At 38.5% G+C, this 27,314-nt stretch overlaps 7 protein-coding genes and 1 non-coding gene across 10 annotated transcripts; 4 read left to right on the top strand and 4 right to left on the bottom strand.

Moving 5' to 3' along the window:
- Positions 1–515: 515 nt before the first annotated feature.
- LOC111794014 (Galactose oxidase/kelch repeat superfamily protein) lies at positions 516–7,384 on the top strand. Its single transcript, XM_023676117.2, has 20 exons — positions 516–819; positions 1,302–1,388; positions 1,489–1,557; positions 1,654–1,786; positions 1,875–1,921; positions 2,037–2,123; positions 2,205–2,266; positions 2,571–2,613; positions 2,717–2,797; positions 2,892–3,008; positions 3,647–3,752; positions 4,532–4,595; positions 4,735–4,777; positions 4,928–5,173; positions 5,273–5,434; positions 5,724–5,858; positions 6,219–6,365; positions 6,459–6,545; positions 6,935–7,003; positions 7,110–7,384. The coding sequence occupies exons 1-20, from the start codon at positions 688–690 to the stop codon at positions 7,194–7,196; spliced, it is 2,004 nt and encodes a 667-aa protein (XP_023531885.2). The 5' UTR covers positions 516–687; the 3' UTR covers positions 7,197–7,384.
- A 176-nt stretch (positions 7,385–7,560) lies between these two features.
- On the bottom strand, positions 7,561–7,632 carry TRNAE-UUC (transfer RNA glutamic acid (anticodon UUC)). Its single transcript has one exon. It is a non-coding gene; the product is annotated as a tRNA-Glu (tRNA).
- Positions 7,633–8,148: 516 nt separating this feature from the next.
- On the bottom strand, positions 8,149–11,618 carry ELO3 (radical SAM domain-containing protein / GCN5-related N-acetyltransferase (GNAT) family protein). The gene is made up of 9 exons (XM_023675934.2): positions 11,084–11,618; positions 10,539–10,608; positions 10,284–10,456; positions 9,861–10,035; positions 9,445–9,611; positions 9,040–9,259; positions 8,819–8,923; positions 8,526–8,678; positions 8,149–8,431 (listed from the first exon to the last, which is right to left on the bottom strand). Exons 1-9 carry the CDS (start codon positions 11,554–11,556, stop codon positions 8,273–8,275), a joined length of 1,695 nt encoding a protein of 564 aa, XP_023531702.2. The 5' UTR covers positions 11,557–11,618; the 3' UTR covers positions 8,149–8,272.
- A 227-nt stretch (positions 11,619–11,845) lies between these two features.
- Positions 11,846–15,121, top strand: LOC111792198 (Haloacid dehalogenase-like hydrolase (HAD) superfamily protein). The gene is made up of 8 exons (XM_023673540.2): positions 11,846–12,283; positions 12,545–12,615; positions 12,774–12,932; positions 13,476–13,542; positions 13,839–13,934; positions 14,222–14,268; positions 14,382–14,462; positions 14,733–15,121. Exons 1-8 carry the CDS (start codon positions 11,969–11,971, stop codon positions 14,854–14,856), a joined length of 960 nt encoding a protein of 319 aa, XP_023529308.2. The 5' UTR covers positions 11,846–11,968; the 3' UTR covers positions 14,857–15,121.
- A 1,115-nt stretch (positions 15,122–16,236) lies between these two features.
- On the top strand, positions 16,237–17,919 carry LOC111793615 (stemmadenine O-acetyltransferase). Its single transcript, XM_023675574.2, has 2 exons — positions 16,237–16,968; positions 17,075–17,919. Exons 1-2 carry the CDS (start codon positions 16,408–16,410, stop codon positions 17,813–17,815), a joined length of 1,302 nt encoding a protein of 433 aa, XP_023531342.2. The 5' UTR covers positions 16,237–16,407; the 3' UTR covers positions 17,816–17,919.
- A 943-nt stretch (positions 17,920–18,862) lies between these two features.
- On the top strand, positions 18,863–20,408 carry LOC111792678 (stemmadenine O-acetyltransferase). The gene has a single exon (XM_023674229.2). It carries the CDS (start codon positions 19,047–19,049, stop codon positions 20,334–20,336), a length of 1,290 nt encoding a protein of 429 aa, XP_023529997.2. The 5' UTR covers positions 18,863–19,046; the 3' UTR covers positions 20,337–20,408.
- Positions 20,409–20,539: 131 nt separating this feature from the next.
- Positions 20,540–22,649, bottom strand: LOC111792677 (GRAS family protein RAD1). The gene has a single exon (XM_023674228.2). It carries the CDS (start codon positions 22,206–22,208, stop codon positions 20,649–20,651), a length of 1,560 nt encoding a protein of 519 aa, XP_023529996.2. The 5' UTR covers positions 22,209–22,649; the 3' UTR covers positions 20,540–20,648.
- A 958-nt stretch (positions 22,650–23,607) lies between these two features.
- LOC111793234 (Transducin/WD40 repeat-like superfamily protein) lies at positions 23,608–27,259 on the bottom strand. Of its 3 annotated transcripts, none has more exons than XM_023675019.2 (5): positions 26,802–27,259; positions 26,418–26,599; positions 26,114–26,309; positions 24,223–25,287; positions 23,608–23,963 (listed from the first exon to the last, which is right to left on the bottom strand). In XM_023675019.2, the coding sequence occupies exons 1-4, from the start codon at positions 26,934–26,936 to the stop codon at positions 24,265–24,267; spliced, it is 1,536 nt and encodes a 511-aa protein (XP_023530787.2). In that variant the 5' UTR covers positions 26,937–27,259; the 3' UTR covers positions 23,608–23,963; positions 24,223–24,264. The 3 variants fall into 3 exon arrangements, with proteins under 3 accessions (XP_023530787.2, XP_023530788.2, XP_023530789.2); XM_023675020.2 differs by lacking the exon at positions 23,608–23,963 and having other exon boundaries at positions 24,090–25,287; positions 26,802–26,959; positions 27,052–27,259; XM_023675021.2 differs by lacking the exon at positions 23,608–23,963 and having other exon boundaries at positions 24,090–25,287; positions 26,802–26,949; positions 27,052–27,259.
- Between the last annotated feature and the right edge of the window lie 55 nt (positions 27,260–27,314).

Genomic DNA, 27,314 nt, shown 5'->3' with positions numbered 1-27,314 from the left:
TATATGGAAGCTCATGGAAAGATAATTCTGAAAATTGCAATTGATTTGACGACCAATGAAAAAAATACAGCTGTAATTCAATAAATAAATAAATAAATACGGTCGAGTCTTAAAGGCCCATTAGTGTCGGGCAATATGGGCTCGTCATGTCCCAGTAATGGGCCGTCTACAGTTCTAACGAAAGCCCATCCACACGGAAAGGCCCAATAGTGGTGACCGGATTTTTTTTTTAAATTTTTCTTATAATTATTAATTTACCAGCGGTTTTATTTATTTTTTTTAAATACATAAATTCTAAAACAAATTCGAAGTACAGGAACAAGAATTTAAAACCTATGTTTATTTAATTTTAATAAAATGTTTTATGGTTTAGTTTTAAATATAAATTAGGTACGTCATTAGTAAATCATGTACTGACATTAAACGTAAACATATAAATTCAGCCAATAATGTAAAACGGGGCGTTGGATCGCTATTTACAGTTGCAATTACTACAGAAACGACACCGTATCTTTGAAACGAGAAACAAGTCGATAGCGTCTCGTTCGTAAGGCGCCGCGCCGCATTAAAGTTCCTTCCCGGGCTCCCATCGTTGGAACTGAAAGCTCTTCGCTTGCATTCGACTGTAATTTGCAATTGTAGCTGAGGCCTGAGAGGCGATTCCACAGGCAGAGAGTTGTGATCGGAATGGGGAAGAAAGCCAAGAAGCCTGGGAAAGGAAAAGAGAAGACTGAGAAGAAAACGGCCAAAGCCGAGGAAAAGAGAGCTCGCAGGGAGAATAAGAAGCTCGCTCCCGAGGATGACATTGATGCAATTCTTGTATGTTCCTTCATTCGCTATAGCCTCTAATCTGTTGTTAGTATCTGAGTAGCGAGTACAAAACGGAAGTAGATCAATATTTATATACTAATGATTCAGCTTTATTCCAATTCATCTTTTTGCAGTTTTGAAAATTAGGACGCGCGCTTTTTTGTGTTTATTATAAGTTCTACTGCTAATGAAACTAAGACTTTTATGCAGGAAGTAGAGTTTTCTTTACTTTTGTTGTTGTTGTTACTTCAGTTTACTTCCATTCAATAGATAATTTGAGAATTGGGATTTTTTATATTTGAACTTTAAGATGTCCAAGCGAGAAATAAGGATAATAAAGGAACGAGTGTAATAAAAACGGTACTTTTGAGAGTCACGCATCGTCCAACTAACTTTATATGGCCATGCTTGAATGACAAACTTGGCATTCTCTGCTTTCTGTGATCAAAAGTCGGTCAAGTGAGTTATTTTTGTTCATTGAATTCTTGCAGTTGAGTATACAAAAGGAGGAAGCGAAGAAGACAGAAGTTCATGTTGAGGAGAATGTCCCTGCACCATCTCCTCGGTCCAATTGTTCGGTACATCTCTGACACGTGGAATATCATGTTAATTTCTTAGTGTTCTGTTTTATGCTGATGATGGAATCAATATATGTAATTTTTTGGAATTATTGTGTAGTTGACCATCAATCCCTTGAAAGAAACAGAGTTGATTCTCTATGGGGGTGAATTCTACAATGGTACCAAGGTAAGTTCTTGATAATTCACTGTGTGACTGCACGTCTTACTTGAAGTAGTTAATTCAGGTCTTACACCTGCACTTCATTAACTTGAGTTGGCACAGACATATGTCTATGGTGATCTGTACCGATATGATGTCGAGAAACTAGAGTGGAAAGTAATTTCGAGTCCCAATAGCCCCCCTCCTCGTAGTGCTCATCAAGCCGTTGCTTGGAAGAATTATCTCTATATTTTTGGTTAGTGAAAAATATTTGTTCAAATGTGAATGCACATAGCTCTAGTATTTAACATGCACTATGCTAACTGCTTTTATTGGGCCATCAGGTGGAGAGTTTACATCTTCTAACCAAGAGAGGTTTCATCACTACAAGGTGGAATTTTCATTAGCATTCTTTTTGCAAGTGCATGCTCATTATTGTTAACTTACGAGCAACCAGTTGACTTCCGAGACTGTTATTTGATTTCGTGCTTAACACAAACTTATAGGATTTTTGGGTGTTGGACCTGAAAACAAATCAATGGGAACAAATCAATTTAAAAGGTTGTCCGAGTCCACGCTCTGGTCACCGGATGGTAATTTTTAGATGCCATGGTTCTCTAATTTCTGCAGGTTATTTCTTTTCCTTTTCTTTTACATCCTTGACTGTGTTTCAGGTCTTATACAAGCACAAAATTATTATTTTTGGTGGCTTCTACGACACTCTGAGAGAAGTGAGGTTTGTGGATTCTATAACTCATCGTATGAATTATCTCTTTTGAACAGCTTTTGAACTGGTTGTGTGTGTCTGTGATGGTATTAATATTGAAGGTAAATTTGGTATTTCCACTTAGACCAAACTTACTTTATGTAATCTATCTTTCTGCATTTTGTCTTCTTCCAAATGAATATATATATTTCCTATAAATTTTTGAAAATAAATGTGAAAATATTTCAGTTTTATATTCTCTGGCTATTTTCCATTTACAAGAATCTTGGTTTCAATCTGCTCGCTAAAGCTTCTATCAAATATTCTTTTGCAGATACTACAATGATATGTATGTATTTGACCTGGATCAGTACAAGGTGAAGCTAACTTTTATAAAAAATTTCCCTCCTTTAAGATATCATCATCTAATTATTCTCTTGATATGACTTAATGATGACTACTGACAAAAAGCTTTATTAGTGGCAAGAAATAAAGCCTAGTCCTGGTGCAATGTGGCCTACTCCTCGAAGCGGTTTTCAATTTTGTGTTCACCAAGATGAGGTTTGTTGATCAAGAAGCATCTAACCATCCTGAATATATCTTTACAGACACGAGTTTTCTGCTTTACCGTCTCAAATGTTCATTTAAATTACAGGTTTTATTATATGGTGGCTATTTTAAAGAAATTCAATCTGATAAGAACACTTCTGAAAGAGGAGTTGTGCATGCAGACATGTGGTCCCTTGACCCGAGGACTTGGCAATGGAATAAGGTGTATACTCAGTCTTGGTTTTGAGTTTTACTTGTCCATACATTGGGTTCCACTGTTCACGTCCTCTCTCTTCTTCTTCTTCTTCTTTTGGAGTTCTCATCACATCCTTTCTCCTTTTCTTTCCAAACTCTAAAAAAAAAAAAAAAAAAAAAAAAAAAAAAAGAGAGAGAGAGAGAAAAGAAACACCACTATATTGAATAAGACTTTGTCTCTCTACCTTTTATATTGACCCCATGAAAATTTAAGTCGTAACGTTTCTAAGTTGAGGCTCAGAAGTAGGCAACCTGGGAAAAAAGGGTTTCCGCATGGAAGAAAAAGTGCATGCTTAGAAAGGCAATATTTATCTTCTTAATCCAATGAACAAAACATGCCTTTGGGTTATGGGGTGGGGGTATGACTAATCATCATTTATGATCAAAGTGCCGTGTGTTTTTTATTAGAGAGGGAAATACCAAGTCTTATTTTAACATTTGATGCTGATCAAGGTTTTTTAGACTGTTGAGTACTTCATATCTGTTTGAAGTAAGTATTAGAAAAAAAAAGAGTTGCTAATTTCTTTTTCTTGTGCATCTGTCTTTTGGATTTTATATCTAATACTAATTTGTTCTGTCGCAATTATTTGCATATCCTTTTAATAGGTAAAGAAAGGTGGGATGCCACCTGGACCTCGTGCAGGGTTCTCCATGTGTGTTCATAAGAGGCGAGCCTTGCTATTTGGGGGAGTGGTGGACATGGAAGTTGAAGGCAAGTACTTAAATTGCATTACCACGAATGAAATAGACTACTGCCCACCCTCTCTGTTTGCCTAAAATTAAAGAATTGTAGAATAATTGTTCATGGGCGGACTGGGTTTGAATGTTTTATAGTGAGTGCACATGAGCCTGATGACTTCTGGAAAAGACCACTTAACCTGTGACTCCGGGAAATTAGATTCCTGTGAGGAAAAAAAGAAGTCTGTCTTAACTGGAAGGGATACGACTATGATAAGTTAAAAACAGAAAACTGACATAAAGTAGGTCTCATGGTGATGTTTGGTCCTCTATCAAGCTCTATGTTCCTCTTTGGGCATCGGTTTCTAAGGTCAATTATTCGCCTAGTCTCATTTTACTTGATTGAAAACTCTTTCTTTCATATTTTCTCAATGAAGGCTCGGTTTCATATATATATAAAAAAAAAAAAGGTCAGAAGATTGAGACTAAGAGGTAACTACTAATTCTGGCCCCATAGAATCATGACCAGCTGGGAGAAAAGTATTTTATCATGTTTCTTTATTATTTCTTTGCCCGGTACATGTTTAATTAAAGATTTGTTACTTGTCAGACTCATAGGTGAATAAGCTTTTCTTTATTTGTGTGCATGCTATGTTCCTTTTATTTGTCTGATTTTCTTTTTTAGTTTTATGATTATTTTATAATATTCAATATTAGAAGGCCAAATTTTCGTATTGTGCATTATTTGTGATTCATATTAGGTTGGTTTTATATTAGCGTATTAATGTGATCCTTGGTCTTTTACATATGCAGGTGATGCAATGATGAGTCTATTCTTGAATGAACTCTATGCATTTCAATTAGACAATCATCGCTGGTAAGTGCGACAAACTAGTATGTCATGTGCAGTCCGTCTCATGAGATAGAAAGTGAAGTTTGAATATTGTAGTCATTGGTATTTACACAGTGTGAAGCATTATTTTGTTGCTTCGTTGATGACCTTTCCTTGCGGGCAGGTATCCTCTAGAGTTAAGGAAGGAAAAGTCGACAAAGGCAAAGGTGATCCCTTGATAAATTTCTAACTATCCATTTCTAATCTTATAAAATCAAAATAACTTTCTTTAAACATATTTAAACCTTCTAAAGATTGTCTGTTCAATTACTTTTTTGTTAACATGATAGATGTTGACGGTTAGACTTCTCTTGCAGATAAAAAAGATTTCTGACCAAAAGAACAATGAGGTTGAGTTTGATGACTCAATGAATGAGGAAGTTCTTGAAGTTGGTAAAATTGAAACTTCAGTTCTGGAGGAAGCATGCAACATGGACACTGACATTGATGAAATATCTCAACACATATCTTCATCTGTGTCCATTAACAATGGTGGATTGGAAGCAAGTTCTAGCAAAAAGCGACAAGAATCGGGTCCAAACCAAAATGCCGTCTTGCCAGAGGTCTGTTGTGCTGGAGTTCAATTATTATTATGCATATATCTTTTTGTGCATTAAGATTTAACTTGGAACTTTTAGATTCTAAAATAGTGCAATTTATAGGTGATGAAACCTTGTGGACGTATTAACTCATGCATGGTTGTTGGAAGAGATACACTGTACATATATGGGGGTATGATGGAGATTAAAGATCGAGAAATCACCCTTGATGACTTGTATGCTCTCAATCTCAGTAAACTTGATGAATGGAAGTGCATTATACCGGTATGCTATTTTCTTTACCAACATAAATTGGACACTTTCTTCCCTGTTTTGTCAGTGAATGTTATTTTGCTACTCATAACTATTCTATTTCAACTTGCAAGCCTTAATTCCCGTAGTATCTATAAGTCTTCTCTTTTATATTTGAAAATAAAGTGAAGATTATAAGATGAGGATCAGCCCCTATTTGGATGAACGATAATTATATTTGTTTGACATGCGTGATTTTGTGAAGCGCCTAAAACACTTGACATTATCGTTTCTCTTACTTTGCCATTTGTTTCTGATGAAGGCCACAGAATCTGAATGGGTGGAAGCCTCTGAGGATGAAGACGAGGAAGATGATGAAGATGACAGTGAGGATGATGATAATTCCGAAGAAAGCAATGAAAGTGATGAGGATGATGGTGATGAGGATGATTTTGAGGTACAGTGCGTCCTTTATTCCTTATTTATGACTAGAGATGTGAATATTCTGATTTCAAATTTTTGGTTGCAAAACAAACAATCCCTTGTTTCTCCCTCCTCTTGGAATTTCTATTTATTATCACTTCAATCCAATTATTCTGCTTATATTTCTTGCTTCATTTGCATGAGACATTGCTTTCTCTTCTTGTTATGGCCTCAAAGCATGTATATGTTATTTGGGATTGAAATTACTGCTTTTCAAGAATCACGCAAAGCTTCTAATCGGATTTAGCATGTGAAGTGGAACCAAAGGATTCAATTCTGTGTAGAGCTGCGTTCACTTGACTATTGTTCATTTGATCTCTGTTTCTTTTTGTAGGATGGGAATGATGGATCTCGAAAAGTAGGAGATGCTGTAGCTTTAATTAAGGGTGGGGGCAGGAATCTCCGTAGAAAGGAGAAGCGGGCAAGGATCGAACAAATTAGAGCTAACCTTGGTCTTTCAGATTCACAAAGAACTCCTATGGTAGCATTTATAATCCACAACGTTATTTAATTTTGGAATTCTATGCTCTGTTAAGTTCCTTTGTCTTACTCATCCGATCTTATCTTGATATAGCCCGGAGAATCTCTAAGGGAGTTCTATAAACGTACAAATCTCTACTGGCAAATGGCGGCACATGAACATACACAACATACTGGAAAGGTATGTCATTTTTTCTCGTATCTAAAAAGTTGATTCCACTCCTCTTCTTTCGTGGCCAATGATTCACAACTTTTATGCTATCTTTGGTCAAATAATTGTAGTGTTGAATGGATTTCCTCTTTGCTGTGAGTCTCTTATCTGATTAAAGGAAATCATGCGGTTCTGTTGTTCTATTATAGACCGACCACTGTGCAAAATTCTGCTCGGCAGAATAAGAAATAATTTGCATAAACAGATTTGTGAAATTATTTTATGGATGTGTTCCCCATTATACTTCGCCCCAAGTGGTGTTGCGACCACATCTTCTCGTCAAGGGTGAAGATTTTCTCGTCATTTCTTATCTTTGTGTATGGCTGAAGAGTATCAATTTTCCTTGTGTCTTAATATAGGAACTTCGGAAGGATGGTTTCGATCTTGCTGAATCGCGTTACCGAGAGCTTAAACCCATTCTTGATGAGGTAAGTGTTCTATTTGAGTTGCTCATAATCAGAGATGTAGAGTTTGAGAATCATGCTATCCAGAATATTCGTATTTCTAATTCTTGTACTAATTCCTTTGAATTAGCTTGCCATATTGGAGGCAGAACAGAAGGCAGAAGAGGCAGAAGCTCCTGAAACCAGTTCAAGAAAAAGAGGCAAGAAGAAAAAATAAGTAATTAGGAATTATTGTTTGCAAATGATGAGTGTATAGATAAAGGTGACTGAAATAGTTGTGTTGGATAATCAGAGTCACCATTCCTTATTTATTATAGAGATGGATTCTTTTTTTATTTGTTAGGATTTATTCTACAGAAAATACGAATTTAGATTTTTCATTTGATTGAAGTTATCTTTCTTTCATCGTTGTTCGCCATGTCAGTCATTAAACTAAGGCTGATTTATTTAAAAGTTTACTGGGCAGAAACTAACTCTTTACTTGGAACATTTTATAATTTTATAAAGCAAATATGAGTGAATTTCCACTGCTGCTACTAATGGAAAAATGCCATACTATTTTATTTAATAATGAGATAAAATTCCGTTGCCGGGAATTGAACCCGGGTCTCCTGGGTGAAAGCCAGATATCCTAACCGCTGGACGACAACGGATTTTCAATGATTGAAATTAACTGCACTATTAGAGCTCTCTCCGCTCATCCAAGTAAACCACATGGGCACTTTTGATGTAATGTTGATAGGCCCTGCAAAGAGAATGTAGAAGATTGCCACCATATGCTTCTTCAAAAGATTGCAAATCAAGTCCTGAGGAAATTCTGAGGGAGAGAGCATCACAACATCCGTAGCCATGTCCTTCACATCGGCATCGGCATCGGCATCGTATTCCTTCTACTCCCGCAGCCTGGAGAACCTCAATTTACTGAGATAACTAGCTGCCCCTAAACCGACACCATAGAAAGGATTGTTCTTCCGAGGGAACGTACTGGGAGGAAAAAGTTATACATTTAAGTCCTTAAAAAAGTTGAAATTTTCTCATTTGGGTAAAATATTGGATTACTTATTACATCAACAAATAGAGCGAGTTTTGAAAGAAATAATGAAACACTAGGAAGAAATTTATCTATTATACATAACCAAGGGACGATGAGATATATTTCAAACCAAGTATAAAAGTATGAAAAATAATCAATTACCAATAATGAAGGGATCAACTTTGAGGGCAATAAAAGGAAAAGAAGCTTACAACATAACATTTAAGTGATACCATCATAACAAAATTGACTCAATCTCATCAGTCCAGGCTTTTCACCATGTAAGGTCCCTCTAGTTCGTAACCTAATTTTCTATAATAATGACGGGTTCCAACGCCTGATATAACAGCAATCTTTGTTGATCGATGCTCCATACGAGCTATCCGCTCTGCCTCCTCCATCAAAAGCGTGCCATAACCCTGTGAAGATCCAGTAATACTCTTAATTCTTTTGCATAGAAAAGGATTTTCTTTCCTCTTTAATGCAGCTTGTAGAAAAGAGGGGCTGTATTACCTGGTGCTGTAGCTTCTCAGTATCACGTCCATGAACTGGAACGGCAGTTCCATACACATGGAGTTCACGAACAATGGAACACTTCCCAACCAGCTCAGGACAAGTGGTGTTGCGACCACATCTTCTCAGCCGGAGCAGACCAACAAGAATGTCCTGCATAAAAATTCAAGTTCTAGTAATACGAGCCTACAAAATGCAAGCTATGGCCATGCATCACAGTTGTAACACAGCATTAGCCTTGAATTTGTAATTGCATGAAAAAACTGAGGACATGGGGTATGGGGATAAGATACCTGCCGAACATCTTCATATGATAGAAACGTTTCCCAGCCTTCATTTGCCATATAATCACGACGGACAAGCTCAACTTCTTCAGGTTTAATCTTGTGATGAATGTCCTGAAGTCACAAAATGGGAAGGCTTTTAACATCCTTCACTAAGGCAGAGTACTAGGTTTAAATTGGGAATATAAGAAGTGTGACTAAAGAACATAAAGCTCCATTTGTTAATTAACCTGAATTCCAGCTTCTCGTGTCCGAACATCACGGCATTTCAAGCCCAAATCATCCATTCGAGCAAGAGCTAGCTCTCGAAGATTTCCTTTCTCTACACCAGAAGTAACCAAAGGCATTGGGATATCCCGTTGTACTCTATATACTCGAGTCCAGGGAGGTACCAGAGCTAGGATTCTTGCCACAATATCAACAAGTTGCTCTGGTGGATAGTTTCTATACCTGCATATGAATGAACATTTATGATGATCTGCAATAGTTAACACCATTACTATTTTCACACAAAAATATTTCAATTGGGAACATGAGCATTTAATTTATAAAACCAGGGTCATGATTCGAACATCTCTTTTCAAGTTTGAGAAGATAATATGTTCCATAGTGAGATTGTACAAATAGCTACTTGCCTGCCAGTTTTCCACAGTTCATAGAGCCCAGTTCCACGGATCACAAGCGTGGGGTATATTTTGAGCCCATCTGCTCTAAATGAAGGGTTCTCAAAGAACTCCCGAAAACTTTCCAGGTCTCTCTCAACCCCAACATTAGGAAGATCAGGCATCATGTGTGCTACAACCTACAAGAAAAGCAAAAAGTTAATTTCAAACTTTAGAAAAATGTAAAAAGATGCATTGTTAACAATGCAACATGATGATGATGCTACCCAAACTTCAAGGAATGCCAAATGGGGAGAAAACCTACTAAGAGAAGATCAAGTCACATGAACAATAAATTTAAATCCTTAACTGGCCACAGATCTAAGGTTGCCTTGCAAATGGTTCATCAATGAGTTAGCTTTATTCTTTGCAAATTTGCTAATACAAACCTTGAAACCAGCATCCTTTGCCAAGCAAAAGCAATCAGCCACAGCAGCTACAGTATGCCCTCTGTTAGTGTCTCGAGCTACATCCTCATATGTACTTTGAACTCCAATCTCCAGGCGTGTACAACCATAAGAAAGCATTTGCCTCAAGTGAGGTCCAAGACAATAATCAGGCCTCCTGGTTAAGCACAAAAAAAAAAAAAAAAAAAAGCAATGAAATCTTTTTTCACTAATTAAACAAAAACACAGTCTCAGGAGCTTATAATAGGCCACGGCAAGGAGTTGTCGTACGTGATCTTGATTGCAGTAATAACGTATCCAATGAAGAATTCACAAAGATAAAAGTCTGAAACAGTTTGAACTGGTATAATACAGAGACAAGGAAATGTAAAGCTCAAAACTTGAAAGTTTGGGGGAAAAACTCACGTTTCTATTGTCATGCCAATACATTTAACTGCACTGTGCTCAGAGTAGGCAACTGCCTCTTCAACATTGGCAGAAGTATGCCCTGACAAAGCATCATGAAGATTCCTTATAAAGTAATCACGATAATCAGCTGGCAGTGACATGAAAGTCCCACCCATTAAGATGAACTCAACCTGAAAGTAAACAGACAATTTTATGATAATTTTCTATGCTAGAAAAAAAAAAAAAAAAAAATTAGAGAGAAGAAAAAGGAACCTTATCAACATTATGGCCCAAACGCTTCAATTGATCTATCCGACTTCTAGCCTGGACATATGGATTGTATCTACAATCAAAGCGGTGGCAGGTAAGATGAAAATTATCTCAGAACGTATGCAGAGCAACAAAATATCATTAAGAACTGACAAGCAAAAGCAACAATGATTGTAGTACACCCTAAAGATGTTCATATATCTAGTGAAGCAAACAGACTGCCAAGGAAAACATGATTCTTATACTTAATTTCCCACGACAAGCAGCTGCCAGTTACTCGCATTCATTTTCTTCATTCCCATAGTATTTTCAAAGAACCCCACCTCGGTTTACTCTGGGCTAAAAATATTTTATACATGAATTTAGAAATTTAATACTTTCTTAGCCAAAATACTGTGTTCTAAACACGCTCTTTCCTCGACATAGATGTGTAAGGCATCCAATAACATAATAATAAAGATGGAACAAATACTCGTGAAGCAAAAAGTTCGAGACTTGAAGAAGAAGAAGGTAATACAAAATCTCAGAAGTTAAAAGTTACAACCAACCTTGCACGAATTGCACGCATGCTTGTGGGCTCATAACCAGTGTAAGATTGAGTACTGTACTCAAAGTCCGAATCAGGTCCTCCGGGGCAGTATACACAAATATTCCCCGTCGTAGCAATATGAGGGCACCGATGCGGTTTAGACATAACCGCCACGACTGCGATACCGGAGGCTGTTCGAACCGGCTTGGCCCGAAGCTTCGGCAGCAGTGCCTCGCGGTCCGACTCAGGAAGCGCCGCAATCATCTCGACAAGCTTTGGGGCCCGGGCAAGGCCATATTTCCGGCAGGCAGCGGATTTCAGAGCGTTCAGATCGACGTTTTGCCCTTTTCGTGAAAGGTCGACCATGGAATTAACAATCTCAGCAATGGCACGAACTCGGCCTTCCTCCTCGGAAAACCCATGACCTTCGAATCCCCCCCGACCAGGCCGAGGTAGTTTCCGAGCCGATTCCGCCACCACTGCAGTCGCCATGAGAGCAGAATAACCTTCTTCGTAGAATAGGCTTTCTTCTTTATTGGAGCCAAAATGATTTCAGGGTTTTAGCACTTTGCAACATTAGAATATTAACCTATTTTACAACCAAAAAGACGTAAATAGCCTTATAATAATATTTTTATTGAAAATAGTTTTTTTTTTCTTTTTTTTTTCAAAATATTTAACTAATGGATCTTGTATTCAACGACCGAACCGTTATTCTCACAGAAACGACATCGTTTGGATGGAAGCGCCTTGTGGCGCTCAGTCCATGCAAAGGGCCACCCTAAAAAACGATTCTGTGGTGCTCCGGTGGATAAGCTCGTCGTGAAAGCCGTTAAAATGCTCCACTGAATTCCAACTTCAATAGTTCAGAAAAGCAACAGGGGAGGAAGGAGACTGGATTCCGATGGCGGCAACTACACTCTCCGTCTCCTCAGTTTCGATTTCTACTTCAAAAACGCCTTGCCTTCCCAGTCCCACCACCGTTGCTTATTTCAAACCCAATACCACAAGTTTATCCACTTCCATTGTGGGCAAACGGATACGTTTGTATCGATCTTCGAGAACCAGGCCAATCGGCGCTAAGAATGCTTCTATTGGGATCAATTGCCAGGCTTCTTCCTCTGTTCTTCCGTCTGCCCTTCTTTTCGATTGCGATGGGGTTCTCGTCGATACTGAAAAGGATGGCCATCGGATTTCCTTCAATGATACTTTTCAAGAGGTTTCGCTCTTTTCTTCTCTATTTCTTCTTTGTTTATCTGCGTCTCTGTCGCCGATTTTTGAACTGGGCAGTTTCAATAATAAGCAATGTTTGGTACTTGGCGATGGTATAAAACTCCAAAGAACTTAATGGCATTTGGTTGATTGAATTTGTTTCCTGATTCAGTTGGTTGATTCGGGACTATACTAGTTTTGGATTAACGTAGTTTTGATTAACGGGTAGTCTAAACCTAACAGTAACGTAATTGAAATGATTCCACAGAAAGAATTGGGCGTTACCTGGGATGTAGATTTGTATGGTGAATTACTCAAAATTGGAGGTGGAAAAGAAAGGTAATTACTCAAAATTTGATCAGCTACAAGATTTTGATAATTTAAGTTCATTTGCACTTACATTAATCGCTCACGCATTTGAATAAAATTTTGTTTTCTGGTTGGAGTTCTTGGAATAAAATGGTGGCTGTTATTGTATGGTATTTGACTGTTTGTAGGATGACAGCGTACTTCAATAAAGTTGGATGGCCTGAAAAGGCTCCAAAGAGTGAAGATGAAAGAAAGACATTCATAGCTGGACTTCACAAGCGAAAGACAGATCTGTTCATGGCTCTTATTGAGAAGCAATTGCTACCCCTTCGACCTGGTGTTGCAAAGTCAGTTACCTTACTAACTCCTCTGAGCTTCATGCATACTGTAATATTGATGCAGTTAGTTATATATGTTATCGGAATGGGAATGCAGAACCATGAAGAAAATGCATTGAAAAAGAAATTTTGCCATTTGGGATTGAAATACAATGGTCTAACATGATTTGAGTAAATGATTAGTAAGTCTTGGTTCCTAATTTTTTGAAAATGAAGCTTATAAACGCACCTATCACCTATGAGTTCCTCTTTTTTTTTTTTTTTTTTTTTTTGATATCGAAGCCAAATTTTGGAAAGTAAAAGAATATAGTTTTTAAAATTTTGATTTTGGACTTCGGAATTTGGCTGAGAATTCAAATTTTTTCATATAAAGATGAAAACTACTATCAAGAAATGGGGAGTAAACAAGCACAATCTTTGAAAACTAAAAACCAAAAACCAAAAACCAAATGGTTATCAAACAGGGGCCAAATAATTGTATTTATTTGGAGATGTTCTCATTGACATAGTCTTAATATGTCTGCCTTATTTGGAGATGTCTGCCTTATGCAGGTTAATTGACCAGGCATTAGGAAACGGAGTGAAAGTAGCTGTTTGTAGCACTTCTAATGAGAAGGCGGTATGCATTGCCAGGTTCTATAATATAGTTGTCTGTGTTTGTAATTTTCGGAAGATCATCTTTAAATGTTCCCTGCACTATATATGTTTTGGAGAAAGACATTTGATCTGATATAGCTTTACAGATATTTATTCTTACTATTGTTGTAGAAACTTTCTTTTTCCTCTAGAACGATGCTTTATATTGATTGTACACACTACAAGAAAACTCTGGTGTTTGTAACTAGATTAATTGAAATATTGTTTCTTGCATCTGTTTATGATTGTGACAGCTGAACTTCATCCATTCAATTGTAGGTCTCTGCGATAGTATCATTTTTACTGGGACCTCAACGAGCTGAGCAGATCAAGATATTTGCGGGAGACGTAGTGCCTCGAAAGAAGCCTGACCCAGTAAGATTTTTGATCCCTCTCAAGTGTTGATTGCTAGGAACATATCTACGTTCTACTTGATTTAGTCTCATACTTGAAGTGATTTAGTCTCATACTTGAAGTTTTTACTTTTATCATTCCTTATTGCAACGGAGAACTACTTTTTTCTTTACTATTTCACATGGTCACTCCTGGAAACATGTTAGACATCCATCTACTTCAGGCTTACTAAATATTTTGACTAACTAAATTTTAACTTAAAAACAAGTTAGTGCTCTGTAACCACTAAAATGCTTTCTTCCGTGCAGGCTATCTATATTTTAGCAGCCAACACCCTGGGTGTCGATCCTTCTAGGTACGACAGCATGTTCCTTCGGCTGGCATGCATTAAAATTTGATAAGGACCACTTGAAAAGTATCTTCTTTTGACAAGAGTAGTCTCATTTATGCAGTTTCTATTTTGTGTAGTTGTGTTGTGGTGGAGGATAGTGCCATTGGCCTTGCAGCTGCCAAATCGGCTGGAATGAAGTGCATAGTGACAAAGAGTGGGTGAGTTTCTCGTCTATGGCCTTAGTTTATTGGGACATATTCTTCATACTGGATCATGCCTTAGTTTATTGTGAAGATTCTCAGTTTAAGTTCTGTACTTGTTTTGGTTATGAATTGCATTCTTTTCATTTCTTTGGCAGGATCATAACTAGTTGTCCTCCCTCCATTGTTTACTGTCTGCTCCTATCTGTAGTTATGGTTCTAAAACACATATGAACCTACCTTCTTTTCTTCTCCGTGATAAGATGTTCGCGTTAATCCGTGTTTCAGGTACACGGCCGAGGAAGACTTTGTAAATGCAGATGCAGTGTTTGACTGCATTGGAGATCCCCCAGAAGAGCGTTTTGATTTGGCATTCTGTGGAAGCCTTCTTGAGAAGCAGTATGTTAGCTAAGACCATGGAAGCACCGTACCAGTTCATAATTTTCACTCGCTGAAGACTGAAAGCTGCGCTCTGATTGTTTGTGGAGAGATGCTAATCGTTGCTTCTTGGCTCAGGTCTTCGTATTTAATCTTATTATGTATGCCAATTTGTTGATATATCCTTGTTTTCCCCTCGTTAATCAGGACAGAAGTGATTTCATTACATTCGAATTCTCGTGCTCAACATGTTTCTGCTCTTCTGCTTTCTATCCTCAGTATACATACAGTTCGTATGATCTTCAATCCTCACATAATTGCTTCAAACATCACTTGTAATCTCCATTTCTTCTCGACCACCCGATTCAACCCAAAATAGAAGGTTGGGTTAGATCGGTTTGTATACCCCTATTCAAGTCGTTTGGGCCACCAATCCAAAAAAAAAAAAAAAAAAAAAAAAATTTAACCCATTTCAACTCAAAGGGTTAACTTTGAGACACTTCTAGAGGGTCGAGGTACTCCTAAATGCACCAAACAAGCCAAAAGGTCCATATTAAGAGCGTGAAGACGTTATATTGAGCTTTTAGATGCTTAAGTTAAGCCGTCATTTATAGGAAAATTGATAGAAGACACTCACTCCCTACTCTTAAAAAGGTAGGTTGCCTTGACGACTGAGCTAAACGAGTAAGTCCAAGTCAGAAGGTATGACTAAAGTCTTGTTTACTTGGTCCTAACTTACTATTTTCGACCATTATATGATTGAATTTAAGCTAACTTAGGATAAGTTAAGGTTTCCATTGCAATCGGAGCCGAAAAATATACCTCCAAACTCTTTATCTCTCAGACTAAGATTGACAACAAGACATGATATAAGGATGAACCAGCCAATATATTCATATTGATTAACAAGTCGAAACATTACAAATATAATCACAACAGAACGTCGTGAATAACTTTGAAATACTACCGAGAGATGCTACAATTTTTTTAAAAGCTAAAATAATAAGAATTATCGGATGCCTAACAAGATCTAATGGAGAGGTGGAGATGGAAAATGATTGATTTGTTTTTGTCGCAACATTTTGTTTATTTGTTATTGTTCATTTATGTGCCGACGTGTCGTTTCTTCCTTGTATTTCTTGAGCTGACATGGATTGTCAAAACTATATTTTTTAATCTCGTTATTTCCAAAATAAAAAATGATCGAGGGACTTGGTCATAATTCAATTCAAAATTAGCAGCATTTATATATTAAATTCTAAAGAATTAATAATATATTCTGAAAGCTATGGGCGAGAAGTAGTTATTGTTTATTTTATGTATTTATTTATTTTTTCAAACATTATATTATTTCATTAAAACAGTTTAATATATGGGGCACTCATAATATAATTTCCATAAGGTAATGTCGCATCAAAATTCACAATTCTTCAGTCAAAGGTCAAGCGTTGACTAATTCATTAAAATTTTACTTTATATAATCAGCTTCAACTCTCCGTAGCTTTAAATAAATTTGTAAATAATTACCCATTTTCCCGTATAAGAACAACCATAATCTGTTCCAAACCTTCTGTATTCAGAGAGGATGGCGATCGAATTTATTCAGGTCATCGCCGACCAAATAATCTCGCCGTCTTCTCCAACTCCGCCGTCGCGCAGAAACCTCAAGCTTTCGCTGCTCGACCAGATTTCGCCGTCCAATTATACTCCGATCATCTTCTTTTACGCCGCCGTTGAAAATCCCGGGGCTGATCGGTTTTCTGGAAGTCGCCAGTTGAAGAAGTCTTTATCGGAGATTTTGACTCTCTTCTATCCTTTCGCCGGAACTTTGTCAAGTGCTGGATATTCCGTTGATTGCAACGACAGAGGCGTTGAGTATTCTGAAGCACGAGTCGGTTGCGAGCTATCGGAAGTGGTGGAGAATCCTGATTTCAAAGTCCTTCATCGGTTGCTGCCGTTTGAGCCTTACGCCAATTCGGTCGAACCGGAGATCGAAAGAGATGTAATTCTCGCCGTCCGATTGAATTTGTTTGACTGCGGCGGAGTGGCGATTGCTCTGTGTATCACTCATAAGCTCGTCGATGGATTCTCCGCCACCGTATTCGTCAGAGAGTGGGCGGCCATCAATCGAGGAGATAGCGATCAGGTTTCTAAATTAACTCTCCACCAAATATGATTTCAAAGCCCTAATTTCATTTATTCTCAGAAATCGACAGAATCTCAACATTTCTTTTTCAATTTTTGAAATGCAGGTTTCGGAACCCTTATTTGACAGTGCAAAGTACTTTCCGCCGAAGGAAATTCCAGGATTGAAGAGAAGCAAAGTTGTTCAAAACGACAAGATCGTGACGAAAAGATTCGTGTTCGACAAAGCAAACATAGCCGCGCTCCGGCACGAGGCCGCCGCTGGATCTCTTGAGAAGCCGCCAACGAGAGTGGAAGCCGTTTCAGCATTCTTATGGAAGCGATTCATGGAGATAAATCCACATTCAGAACAAGAAAAAGTCTTCGCCGCAGTCCACGCCGTGAACATACGCGGCAAGATGGATCCGCCATTACCGCCGAACTCCTCCGGCAACCTCTGGTGGTTCGCCATCGCCGTCGCAGAGACTGAAATCGAAAAGCGACATCAATACTTAGTGAACCAGATAAGAAACGCAATAGAAGAGATCGACAGCGATCTCGTGAGGAAGTTACAGCATGCCGGCGTGCCGTCGCATATGTGGAGCAAGATGGGGAAACACGGACACGCGGCGGGCGGAGAGGTGGAGTTCTGCAACTTCACGAGCTGGTGTAGGTTTCCGGTGTATGAAGCGGACTTCGGGTGGGGGAAGCCGTCGTGGGTTTGCAGTCCAAGCCGGCCGTATAAGAATGTGGTGGTTCTGATGACAACCAGAGACGGCGACGGGATTGAGGGTTGGGTAACGCTGAAGGAAGAAGATATGGAGTTATTCCAACGAGATTCTGAGTTACTTTCCTTTACACATTGCTGAAGTTATATATATATATATATATATATACACACACATATCCAGGGGATTGTCCATTTGAAGGGTATTAACGACTGTATAATATTTTCTTATGAATTGAGTTCTTATTGTTTACTATTCTTCTCAATCATAAATGTGAGACTAAATTAATAAAATAAAAATAACATTAAACTTGCTATTCGTCTTAAACTTTAAAAATATTTTAAAAAATCATTACTTTTTACAAATAAACCATTGATATTAAGTTGATTCATATTTTTTAAATATTTAAAGGTATTATTAATAAAAATATTTAAAGTATTAACGTTTTCGTTTAAATTCATAAAATGAAAAGTTCAAAAATATTTTTATTAATTTAAGTAAAAATTGTTTGATGAACGCTACTCTCCACAATAGTACGATATTGTCTACTTTTCCCTAAATTAGCCGATGTGGGACTTTCATCATCCAATACCTCCCTTTGAACAAAATACGCCTCCCCTTAATCGAGGCATGACTCATTTTTTCTTTTGGAGTTCTTTGTTCGACATTTGAGGATAGCTCTGATACCATGTTAGATGAACACTACTCTCCACAATGGCGAGGATTCCATTTACATGGCTAAGTTTAGGGCATGACTCTAATACCATGTTAGATGAGCACTACTCTCAACAATGGTATGAAATTGTTCACTTTAGCGTAAGCTCTCATGGCTTTGTTTTGGGCTTCCCCGAAATATGAAATTGTCCACTTTGAGCATGGGCTCTCTTGGCTTTGATTTGGGCTTACCCGAAAGGCCTCACACCAATCAATGGAGAGAGTATTGTTTTATTATAAACTCATGATCATTCTCTTAAGCCAGACTTTCATCATCCAACAAAATTTTTTATATTTGAATATGTTAGAAAAAAGAAAAAGATTAATGTGGCAATAATTGATTGGAAGGTTGATTAAGATATTATATTTGATTTTTATATTTCAATTTGTATGATTTTAAATGGAAAGGTGTGATCGTTCCCATGTGAAAAAATAATAAATTTTTTTTGGTTTAAAATTTTAATTATCGTCCATTAGCAAAACCTTATAACTTAATAATATTTAATAACTTTACGTACAAATATTAGATGAGAGATTTGAAATTCATATAATTTAATAAAATAAAAAATAAAAAGATCTATATTCCTCATCATCTTCAACCTCCTGCTCGCTTCAGCAGAGAAGAAAAGGTTTCAGTTCTGATTCTGCATTTGCATTCATGGAAAATACCAGCGTCGAGATCGTTTCGAACGACGTAATCAAGCCCTCTTGTCCAACGCCTCCATCCCTAACTTACCGGGAACTTTCATTGATCGATCAAATGGCGGCTCCCTCCTTAACGCCCGCCATTTTCTTCTATCGCCCTTCAAATCCCCAAAATCTTGCCCATCGATCTCTTAAACTTCGCCAGATTAGGGCTTCTCTCGCTCGAACTCTGACTAGCTTCAAACACTTGGCGGGAACCATGGCGGAGAGATTCTATGTCCATTGCAACGACGTTGGAGTGCAATTTTTGGAAGCGAAAGTCGATTGCCAGATTTCGGATCTCTTGGACAATCCTGAAATTGGCGTTTTGCGCCGATTGATGCCAAGTGCAGAATCGAGAAATGGAAGCGAGTTTCTGCTCGTTGTTCAGTTCAGTAGCTTCATCTGCGGTGGAGTAGCGGTGGCTGTTTGTCTTTCGCACAAGCTCGCTGACGGGGCTTCCCTCGCGGCTTTTGTTAAAGCGTGGGCCGCCTACGCCAGAGGAGGTAACGAGTCTGTTTTGGAGCATAATTTTGATGCTGTGAAACTCTTCCCACCTAGAAAAATTCCAGGTTTCAAGCGAGAAATCCAGCCTTCAAAAGAGAAGATCTCGAGTAAGAGACTCGTGTTTACCAAATCTCACATAGCTGCCTTGAAAGAACTCGCTACCGGTGCTGGTGGTGGCTCCGTCGTGAATCCTCCATCGCGTGTGGTGGCTGTTTCAGCCTTCATCTGGCTACGCCTAATGGCTTTGGCTCGAAGGAGTCCAGTGAAGGCAAAGCTGTTTGGAGCGCTATATCCGGTGAACTTGCGAGCAAGGAGGGATCCACCGTTGCCGGAAAATTCGTTTGGCAATGTATCCTGGTTTACAGTGGCAACAACTCCTGTGGCGATGAATGAAGATCTACCTCTTCTGGCGGCCAAAGTAAGAACCGCCATACAAGAAATCGACTCTGGTTTTGTGAAAAACCTAGAAGATCCTGAAAAGTTGTTGAATCTGATGAAGCAATTGGACGAACAACGCTCCACCGGAGAGATACATCTCTGGAGCTTCACAAGTATGTGTAGATTTCCCATTTATGAAGCTGATTTTGGATGGGGGAAGCCCACATGGGTTTGCAGTCCAAGCCGGCCTTTCCGAAACGTAGTCGTTTTAATGGATGCTTCTGATGGCGATGGCGTTGAAGCTTGGGTGAACTTGAAGGAAGAAGACATGGCCATCTTCGAAAAGGACGAAGAGCTTCTTTCCTTTTGCTCAGGTTAGCTCTTCATGTTATTTGTGTACTTTTCTTTCTGTCTTTATTTTCTGTTGTTGAAATGAAATCCAAATTCCCAATCCATTTTTGCATTACAAACAACCAACACTTTCTTTTATTCCTGTCTCTGTTCGATGAACAGAACAATGTCAAGCATTCAACACTAAGAAATGAGCAAACAAACAAAAAAAAGAGCTCCATGTTTTCATCAAATTCGGTCCCGAATTTTGTTATTTATGAAACACACATGGGTGCTGACCAATGCAATGAACAAGACAACCAACCAACCAACCAACCAACAAGCGGAGTTTTTGTTTATTTTAGCATTTCCAGCAGGAGGCTGCAACAATGGGCTTAGACTTCCAACCAAGAACCAAACACCCCTTTTCTTCCACGACTGTGTAGCTTTCGCTAGCCTTAAACTTCCCGATCCACTGCTTGGCCTGTGCCATTACTTTAATGGGTGCAGCTTGAAACCCTGCCCTGCTCATCCTCCTCCGCCATTGATCAACTCTCTCATGTCTCTCAACCCTTGCCATTCCCTCGCAGCTCACTATGTTCTTTATCTCCTCTGCAAAATAGAATTGCTCAATCTTGGCTCTTCTTGTGTCGTATTTGGGCAACATGGCGTCCAATGAATCAAATATAGCAGAATAGTAGTGCAGAGCTTCCATGAATCTCCCAAGAAAAAAGGGTCCATTGTGATTTGAATCTTGCTCCACTAGAACCAGAGCCTTGGGGGAAAGGTCATAGATCATGCGAAGAACTGAGGTTAGAGCTCCTCTACTTTCTTTAACCACACCATGCATCTGAAAAATGCTGGTGATTACCAGAGCTTCACCATCGTGAAGCTTTATGTCTTGGGGGCGGAGATTTTCTAAGTTTCCCTCTACTGCTAAGACCTCCACTTGAACGCCAAACTCTTCTGCGTGAGACTTCAGCTTCTCCCCCATCAATCTGTATCTGTTTACAGAGAGGCCAATGCCTGTGACACGCAGCAGCTGCCGATTCGGACACTCGGCGAGGCTCTCGATGAGGCTGCGCCATTGATGCCCATATGGCAAACCAAACGCCATCCCCAAATCCAGCACATGCACAGAATTCTCTCCCTCAAAGACTTCCAATATTGAAGAATTGGCCACAAAATGCCCAAACTGGATATGTGGGTATATCTCATAGACCAGATTTAAGGCCTCGTCCTTCTTCTTCCTCTCAGAGGAATGGTCTGCTCTGCTCATCATGGGCAGCCCAAACCCAACATACCCAAGTGGCTGAACCAAGGCGAGGCGGTCGGCGAGGCCTTGGACAAAACAAGAAGCCACTCGCTGGAAGGAAGAGCCGAGAACCAAAGCATTGGCTCGAAGCTCTGATAGAAGAATCGAAGCATGAGACCTATCTCGGCAAGCCACAGCCTCAGCACAGGCAACAAGAAGATGTAAAAGCCTCATCCCATCAGCACTAGCATCCTCCTCGGCCGCGCTCTCCTCTGCATTAATGATGGCGGCGGCGGCTTCCTCCACGGCCTCCGCCGCCACATAACGCTGATTGTAAGTCCAGATGTGGGCACGGAAGCCAGTGCTCAAGCTATCAGAGCTGCTGCTGCGGCTGAGGCTGAGGCTAGTGCTACCGTGGGTACTGCTTCCACCACCATCGTGAATTGCGATCGAGTCAGGTTCAAGTTTGAATTTTTTGTGATGCCTGAATTCGTCAGAGAAGGAAATGACCCATCTGCTTGCAGCAGTGTCATCCATCAAGGAAAGGCAATGGCGGCGGTGGGGGAGGCAGAGTTCATGGGCGGTGGCGGTTTGATCCACCACTTCCTCCGCTTCGTTTCTGAAGTCCGTGGAAAGGAAGGTGCCGCCGTCAGCGTCAGAAGCCATGGAGGGAGTGTGTGTCGTTTCGTGATGGAAGTGAAAGGAAATTGTAAAACACAGGGTGAGGGCGATTGTTATAGCATTGTTGAGCGGAATTTACTAGGTTCCCTTTCTTTCTTTTGTATTTGTTTCTACCAGAGGGCCGAATTGTGTGATAGAGATGGAGAGAATTAACATAACAAATTGGGAGCATTGAGGAATTTTTGAGACAAGGTTAACTAAGAACCTCCAAGTGTTTGGGAACCATAACGGTTGGTTGGTTGGTTGGTTGGTTGGTTAGTACAGTAACTCCGACGAGAATACGTCTTTTTCTGCTTGCTTGGTGAGTCTATTTTATGTAATTATTTAATTCTCTAAGGCCTATGTAATCTCATTCCTACTCCAATGGAATCTATGGGAAATAAAATACATTTTATAATTTTTTCTTTTACTTATTTTCATTAAAGAGTATATAGTGTAAAAAGATGTAAAAGTTAGGGTTAGTTAATTTTTTTTTATTGATTTTATTCTTTTTTATTAGAGTACTGAAAATAAAGTTCACATCCCGACTCAACTCAATATACACTCGTTTTTAAGATTGTTACGAAAATTAAAAATATTTAATATTTAAATTTTATGTGATTTTAGATTAAAAAAAATTAAATAATTTTAAATAATAATCAACTAAATTTTTTGAGTTAATAATTAAAAAAAAAAAAAAACTTAATTCAACTAACTTGTTGGAGTATTATTTCAATAGTAATGTTTATAAAAATAAATATTGTTTAGGTAGTCGTAATTCAAAAGTCATATTCAATTAAAAAGTCATATTCAATTAAAGGCGTCTACGACATTTGCAATTGCGTGATCAAAAAAAATATACTAAAAAAGACAGTTTTTATATTATTGTAAATAAGATGTCAAAGTACAATTAACTATGGTGATGCCTATTCTTGTTTGAAAAAAGTAATTAATTGAAACATGTCAGTAGAATAAGCATCAATAAAATTAATACAATAAACTGATATTATATCATCAGAAATAAACTAATTTGACATTTTGAATAAATGAGAAGTACATGAACAAATTGAAATCAGACATGAGCGAGAGTAATCTTGAAGATAAGATGATTTAGAAAGATTGATTTGTAGTGTCAATAAAAAAAACAAATTAAATTGAATTGAAAGAAGGAATTAGGTTTAAATAAATATTGAAGAAAAAATATTTAAATACAAAATGTTGTTTATAAAGAGGTGGTAGATACCATTTGAAACGAGGATAAGAAAGTAATGGGAGAAAGGCAAATGGAAGGGTAGGAGTAAGTGAAGAAATTAAGGATTCCAAGGGCCGGCTCCAACAAGAATGCCTATTTTATCACTAAACCTAATAAGAATGAAACCAATTAACTTCGTAAATGCTTTGGAAATGTAATTTAATTGTATTTATTGATGCTTTGGAACCAGTCAAAGTGTTACTCAAAGGCCAACATCGAGCATAGGTCTACCACGACAACCCATTGTAAGCATAGGTCTACCACGAGAACCCATGGTAAAGATTTCTTCAATCTAGTTGATAATCATTCAAGGTACAAGTATCTTCACCTAATACACGTAAGTTTTAGAAAAAAAGTCCAGGAAAAACAAGGCTCAAGTTGAAAATCAATCGAGTAGTAAAGCTATCGAGACACTATGATCAGATCAGATGATAATGGAAAGATTACAAACCTTATGCACCATAAGAATGAGATTGATTGTTCCCAACTTATAAGTGTATCAACTTGTCCTGCAACAGAACAATACATTGTTAGCCATGATCATATCAAATCAATAGCAAGTCTTGCCCGGCCACCAGACTCTGATTAATAATGAGGACGCAGCAGATATCAAGAACACTAACAAACTCATGAACTGAACCAACAAAATGGAATAACATAGAATTAGCCATTCAGTTTCAATAATGAATCGAAATCATTATGTTTGGAGCAGAATCAGGATGAGATGAATAATAAGATGATAAACAAATAACTTTTATCGCACTCAACTCTATTTTCTGTACATCAACTGGGAAACAAGTAGATGCTATTTCAGTTCCATGTAAATATAATTCCATTTCTGTCCGCAGACGCAAGGGGTTTCCCAAGCCCACTCCATGAACAACACAGAACAGAGGCAGTGTGCTCTTTCAGAGTGCTCACAATATCATGCTTTGATATTGACCAGACATGGACAGATCCATCAGCGGAACCAGCAGCAACATGGTTGTCATCTGGGCTGATGCAAGAACGGCTCCAATTGGAAGCTACTCTATTCCCAGATGCCCGTAATGTCCCGCAGACTTCCAAAGACCGAATATCGAATAAATTATGCAAGTTATCTCTCCCGCTAGTCAATATCGTATTGCCATTACGTGACAAAGAAAGAGATGTAACAGCAAGGGAGTGTCCAGCAACTTCGCTGAGCAATTTTCCTGTTTGGATATCCCACAACCGAAGATTTCCATCCATATGCCCAGAACAAATGGTCTGTCCATCCATGCTGAACCGAACTGCATTGCAATTGCTGGGGAAAATGAGGGTCTTAGTGCAGTAACCCTTCTGTAAATCCCAGATTTTGATGGTGCGATCATATGCAGCACTCACAACATGTCGGCTCGAGATTTTGCTTACATCTACAGCACATACTTTGTCGGAGTGACCAGTAAGTGTATGGCGCACCCTTCCAGAACCAACGTCCCATGCATATAAGTTGTTTGAACTGCTTGCTGCAATGACAGATCTATTATCATGGGTAACTGCAAGATCAAGAACAGAACCAAGGCACCCATGTAAAGTGGAACTTAGTGATCCAGTATTTGTATCCCACACTTTGACGGTTCGGTCCTGCCCCCCACTGATCAACTTTCCTGAATTGTTTTCAAACAAAATAGTACCACAGCCCCCTTCATGCGCACGGATACTATGCTTGCATACAGAGGGTACGGTGGATTCTACGAAGTATTCAGCACCCTCTTCGCTCTGACGGACCACACCATCGACCTGTTGCTGAGCAAGTTTCTCTAAACCACTAGCCTTGAGTCGGTCAATCATATCTTCATAGAGTGCATTTGCCTGATAAAGAACAAAAGAAACTTACATTCACGTTTGGATTCTTGGATGGAATGATATCAATCACTTTGATAAGAAAAAGAAAATAGCTTAAATAATCAAGGTTCCTAGAAGGTTGGGAAGTAGTATGCCCGGTTCTACCACAGCAGGGCCCGATCATACTCAAAATCTGAGTAGGAGGGAGAATTTATTTCATTTTGGAAAACAAGAATTCATTGGCAGACATTGTCCCTAAATTGAACTAACGATAACAATTTTCCGCTTTGTGCATACATATTAACTTGCCCAAACTTAACAGCTGAAAGGATAGGTCTTCACATAAATTTATATGCATCTTTGTTCAAGATCTGAGATTGTTAATTAGTTCAAGTCAAGCAAGGAACGGACAGAAATGAATAGAAGTATAAACATCTACATATTGCGAAAGTAGTGCGTTGTTAATATCAACGAAGACAAACTCAAAAACATGTTCAAACTCGACAGTCACTCAAAGTTGATCTCTGAGGCAATCTAGCATTAAGCATATCAAATTGGCTTTTTCCATTTAATGCTTTAGATTATTCTATCTGAAACACTTACAATTCAGACCATGAACATTATTATAAACATCCAGGCAAACAAACTAAAAAAGATAAGCAAGACAAATCGACAACATCATTACGTGTTGAAGCAATGTGAACGAAATCTACTCGTGGAACATGATTATGATTCAAAGTTCAAATTAAGACTTCTTACCACTTCTAGAGCTCCTAGCATTCATTTGAACAATGACTAGATTCTAATTTTCAACCCATCGGACTTGGAAACAGAAAACAAAAACATAAAGAACCTCATTGAGGCGTTCTGCATCCTTCATCTTTTGCAGCATCCACCGGTCAATCAACATATTATTTTCAGCCTCTGTATTCTTAGCTTTGATCATCATTGCTTCAAGCTGTGCTTTAAGTTCTTGGCTCTCAGATATAGCCAGTTCCATGGCTTTAATTTTCATCTCTAAGTCTGCCTTTAGCTGGGAGCATTCATCCCTGAAGCACGTAAGAAGTTTCAAACATTCATACAAAAATATATTGAACTGAATTCTTCAAATCAATCCCCAAGAACCTGCCCAGAGTTACGAGTGAAAAGGGGAAAACCTGGCTCGAGTTAACTCCTGCTGCAGATTATCAATCGTCGCATCTTTCTCCTCAATCGAAGATTTAGAAGCTCGACCCTCAGCCACTTCCACCACAAGTTGCTCAGACAATCGCGATTGAGCCTTGTAACATTGCTGAAGCTCCAACTCCAGCTTCTCTGCTTTCTCTTTCCATTCCGAACTCTGGAAGCAACATAAACGCCATACCCAAACACAAGGGGATGTTCATAGAATCAAATGATCGGAAGTAATCAGAGCAAGGGGAAGAAGTTTTACAAAGTGCGCAACAACGAGAGGTCGTAATTAGGTAAATTTTGATTAAAGATGACGAAATTAAAATGCAGGGAAATTGAAATCAAAATGAAATTCAGAGAGAACAGGAAACCTGCGATATGATGGGCCGAGAGAGAGCGAGAAAAGCGGGAGCATGCGCACCTTCTTCAACTAGATGGCGTTGGCGCAGCGCCCTGAGAGCGTGCCTGATCGCATTGTTTGCTATCTCGTTTGGGGACATGATCATACTCGATTGCCCTCTGCAAAAACCTACTTATGAATTATGATTGATCGAAGCAAATGAGAAACAGAATCATTTCGCCCTCACCCCATTTGAATTACAAATAAAGCAAAATCCTCACCCTAATTTTTGCAATTCCTTATCTTTTTGCCCTACAAAATCAACAGATCAGGGATCTTTCCTTTTCGTTCAAAATCAAACTCTTCCAATAAAACGTTTTCAGATTAACCAAAACATAAAAATTGACTTTAGAGACCACAAAAATCTTCTCAAGACGAGCGATAACTCATTAATCAATAAGTTGAATACTTAGGTTAATCAAATTAAATCCGGATTTGAAGATAGTTTCTTTTTTTAAAAGCAAAATAAAATGGTATACATAAT

Source organism: Cucurbita pepo, chromosome 4 (assembly GCF_057944985.1).
Source record: "Cucurbita pepo subsp. pepo isolate OVF chromosome 4, ASM5794498v1, whole genome shotgun sequence".
In the NCBI taxonomy this organism is placed as follows: Eukaryota; Viridiplantae; Streptophyta; class Magnoliopsida; order Cucurbitales; family Cucurbitaceae; genus Cucurbita; species Cucurbita pepo.
This window is presented reverse-complemented; position numbering and strand designations above follow the sequence as displayed.

Coding starts and splice junctions, on each gene's coding strand:
- LOC111794014 (XM_023676117.2), top strand. CDS start 688: ATGGGGAAGAAAGCCAAGAAGCCTGGGAAAGGAAAAGAGAAGACTGAG. Junction 6,366..6,458: donor ATTCACAAAGAACTCCTATG/GTAGCATTTATA, acceptor ATCTTGATATAG/CCCGGAGAATCTCTAAGGGA. Junction 6,546..6,934: donor ATACACAACATACTGGAAAG/GTATGTCATTTT, acceptor GTCTTAATATAG/GAACTTCGGAAGGATGGTTT.
- ELO3 (XM_023675934.2), bottom strand. CDS start 11,556: ATGGCGACTGCAGTGGTGGCGGAATCGGCTCGGAAACTACCTCGGCCT. Junction 8,679..8,818: donor CATATGAAGATGTTCGGCAG/GTATCTTATCCC, acceptor ATTTTTATGCAG/GACATTCTTGTTGGTCTGCT. Junction 8,432..8,525: donor CTGAGAAGCTACAGCACCAG/GTAATACAGCCC, acceptor GGATCTTCACAG/GGTTATGGCACGCTTTTGAT.
- LOC111792198 (XM_023673540.2), top strand. CDS start 11,969: ATGGCGGCAACTACACTCTCCGTCTCCTCAGTTTCGATTTCTACTTCA. Junction 12,284..12,544: donor TCAATGATACTTTTCAAGAG/GTTTCGCTCTTT, acceptor ATGATTCCACAG/AAAGAATTGGGCGTTACCTG. Junction 14,269..14,381: donor CTGGGTGTCGATCCTTCTAG/GTACGACAGCAT, acceptor TATTTTGTGTAG/TTGTGTTGTGGTGGAGGATA.
- LOC111793615 (XM_023675574.2), top strand. CDS start 16,408: ATGGCGATCGAATTTATTCAGGTCATCGCCGACCAAATAATCTCGCCG. Junction 16,969..17,074: donor ATCGAGGAGATAGCGATCAG/GTTTCTAAATTA, acceptor TTTGAAATGCAG/GTTTCGGAACCCTTATTTGA.
- LOC111792678 (XM_023674229.2), top strand. CDS start 19,047: ATGGAAAATACCAGCGTCGAGATCGTTTCGAACGACGTAATCAAGCCC.
- LOC111792677 (XM_023674228.2), bottom strand. CDS start 22,208: ATGGCTTCTGACGCTGACGGCGGCACCTTCCTTTCCACGGACTTCAGA.
- LOC111793234 (XM_023675019.2), bottom strand. CDS start 26,936: ATGATCATGTCCCCAAACGAGATAGCAAACAATGCGATCAGGCACGCT. Junction 26,310..26,417: donor CAGGAGTTAACTCGAGCCAG/GTTTTCCCCTTT, acceptor TACGTGCTTCAG/GGATGAATGCTCCCAGCTAA. Junction 25,288..26,113: donor ATGCAGAACGCCTCAATGAG/GTTCTTTATGTT, acceptor GTTCTTTATCAG/GCAAATGCACTCTATGAAGA.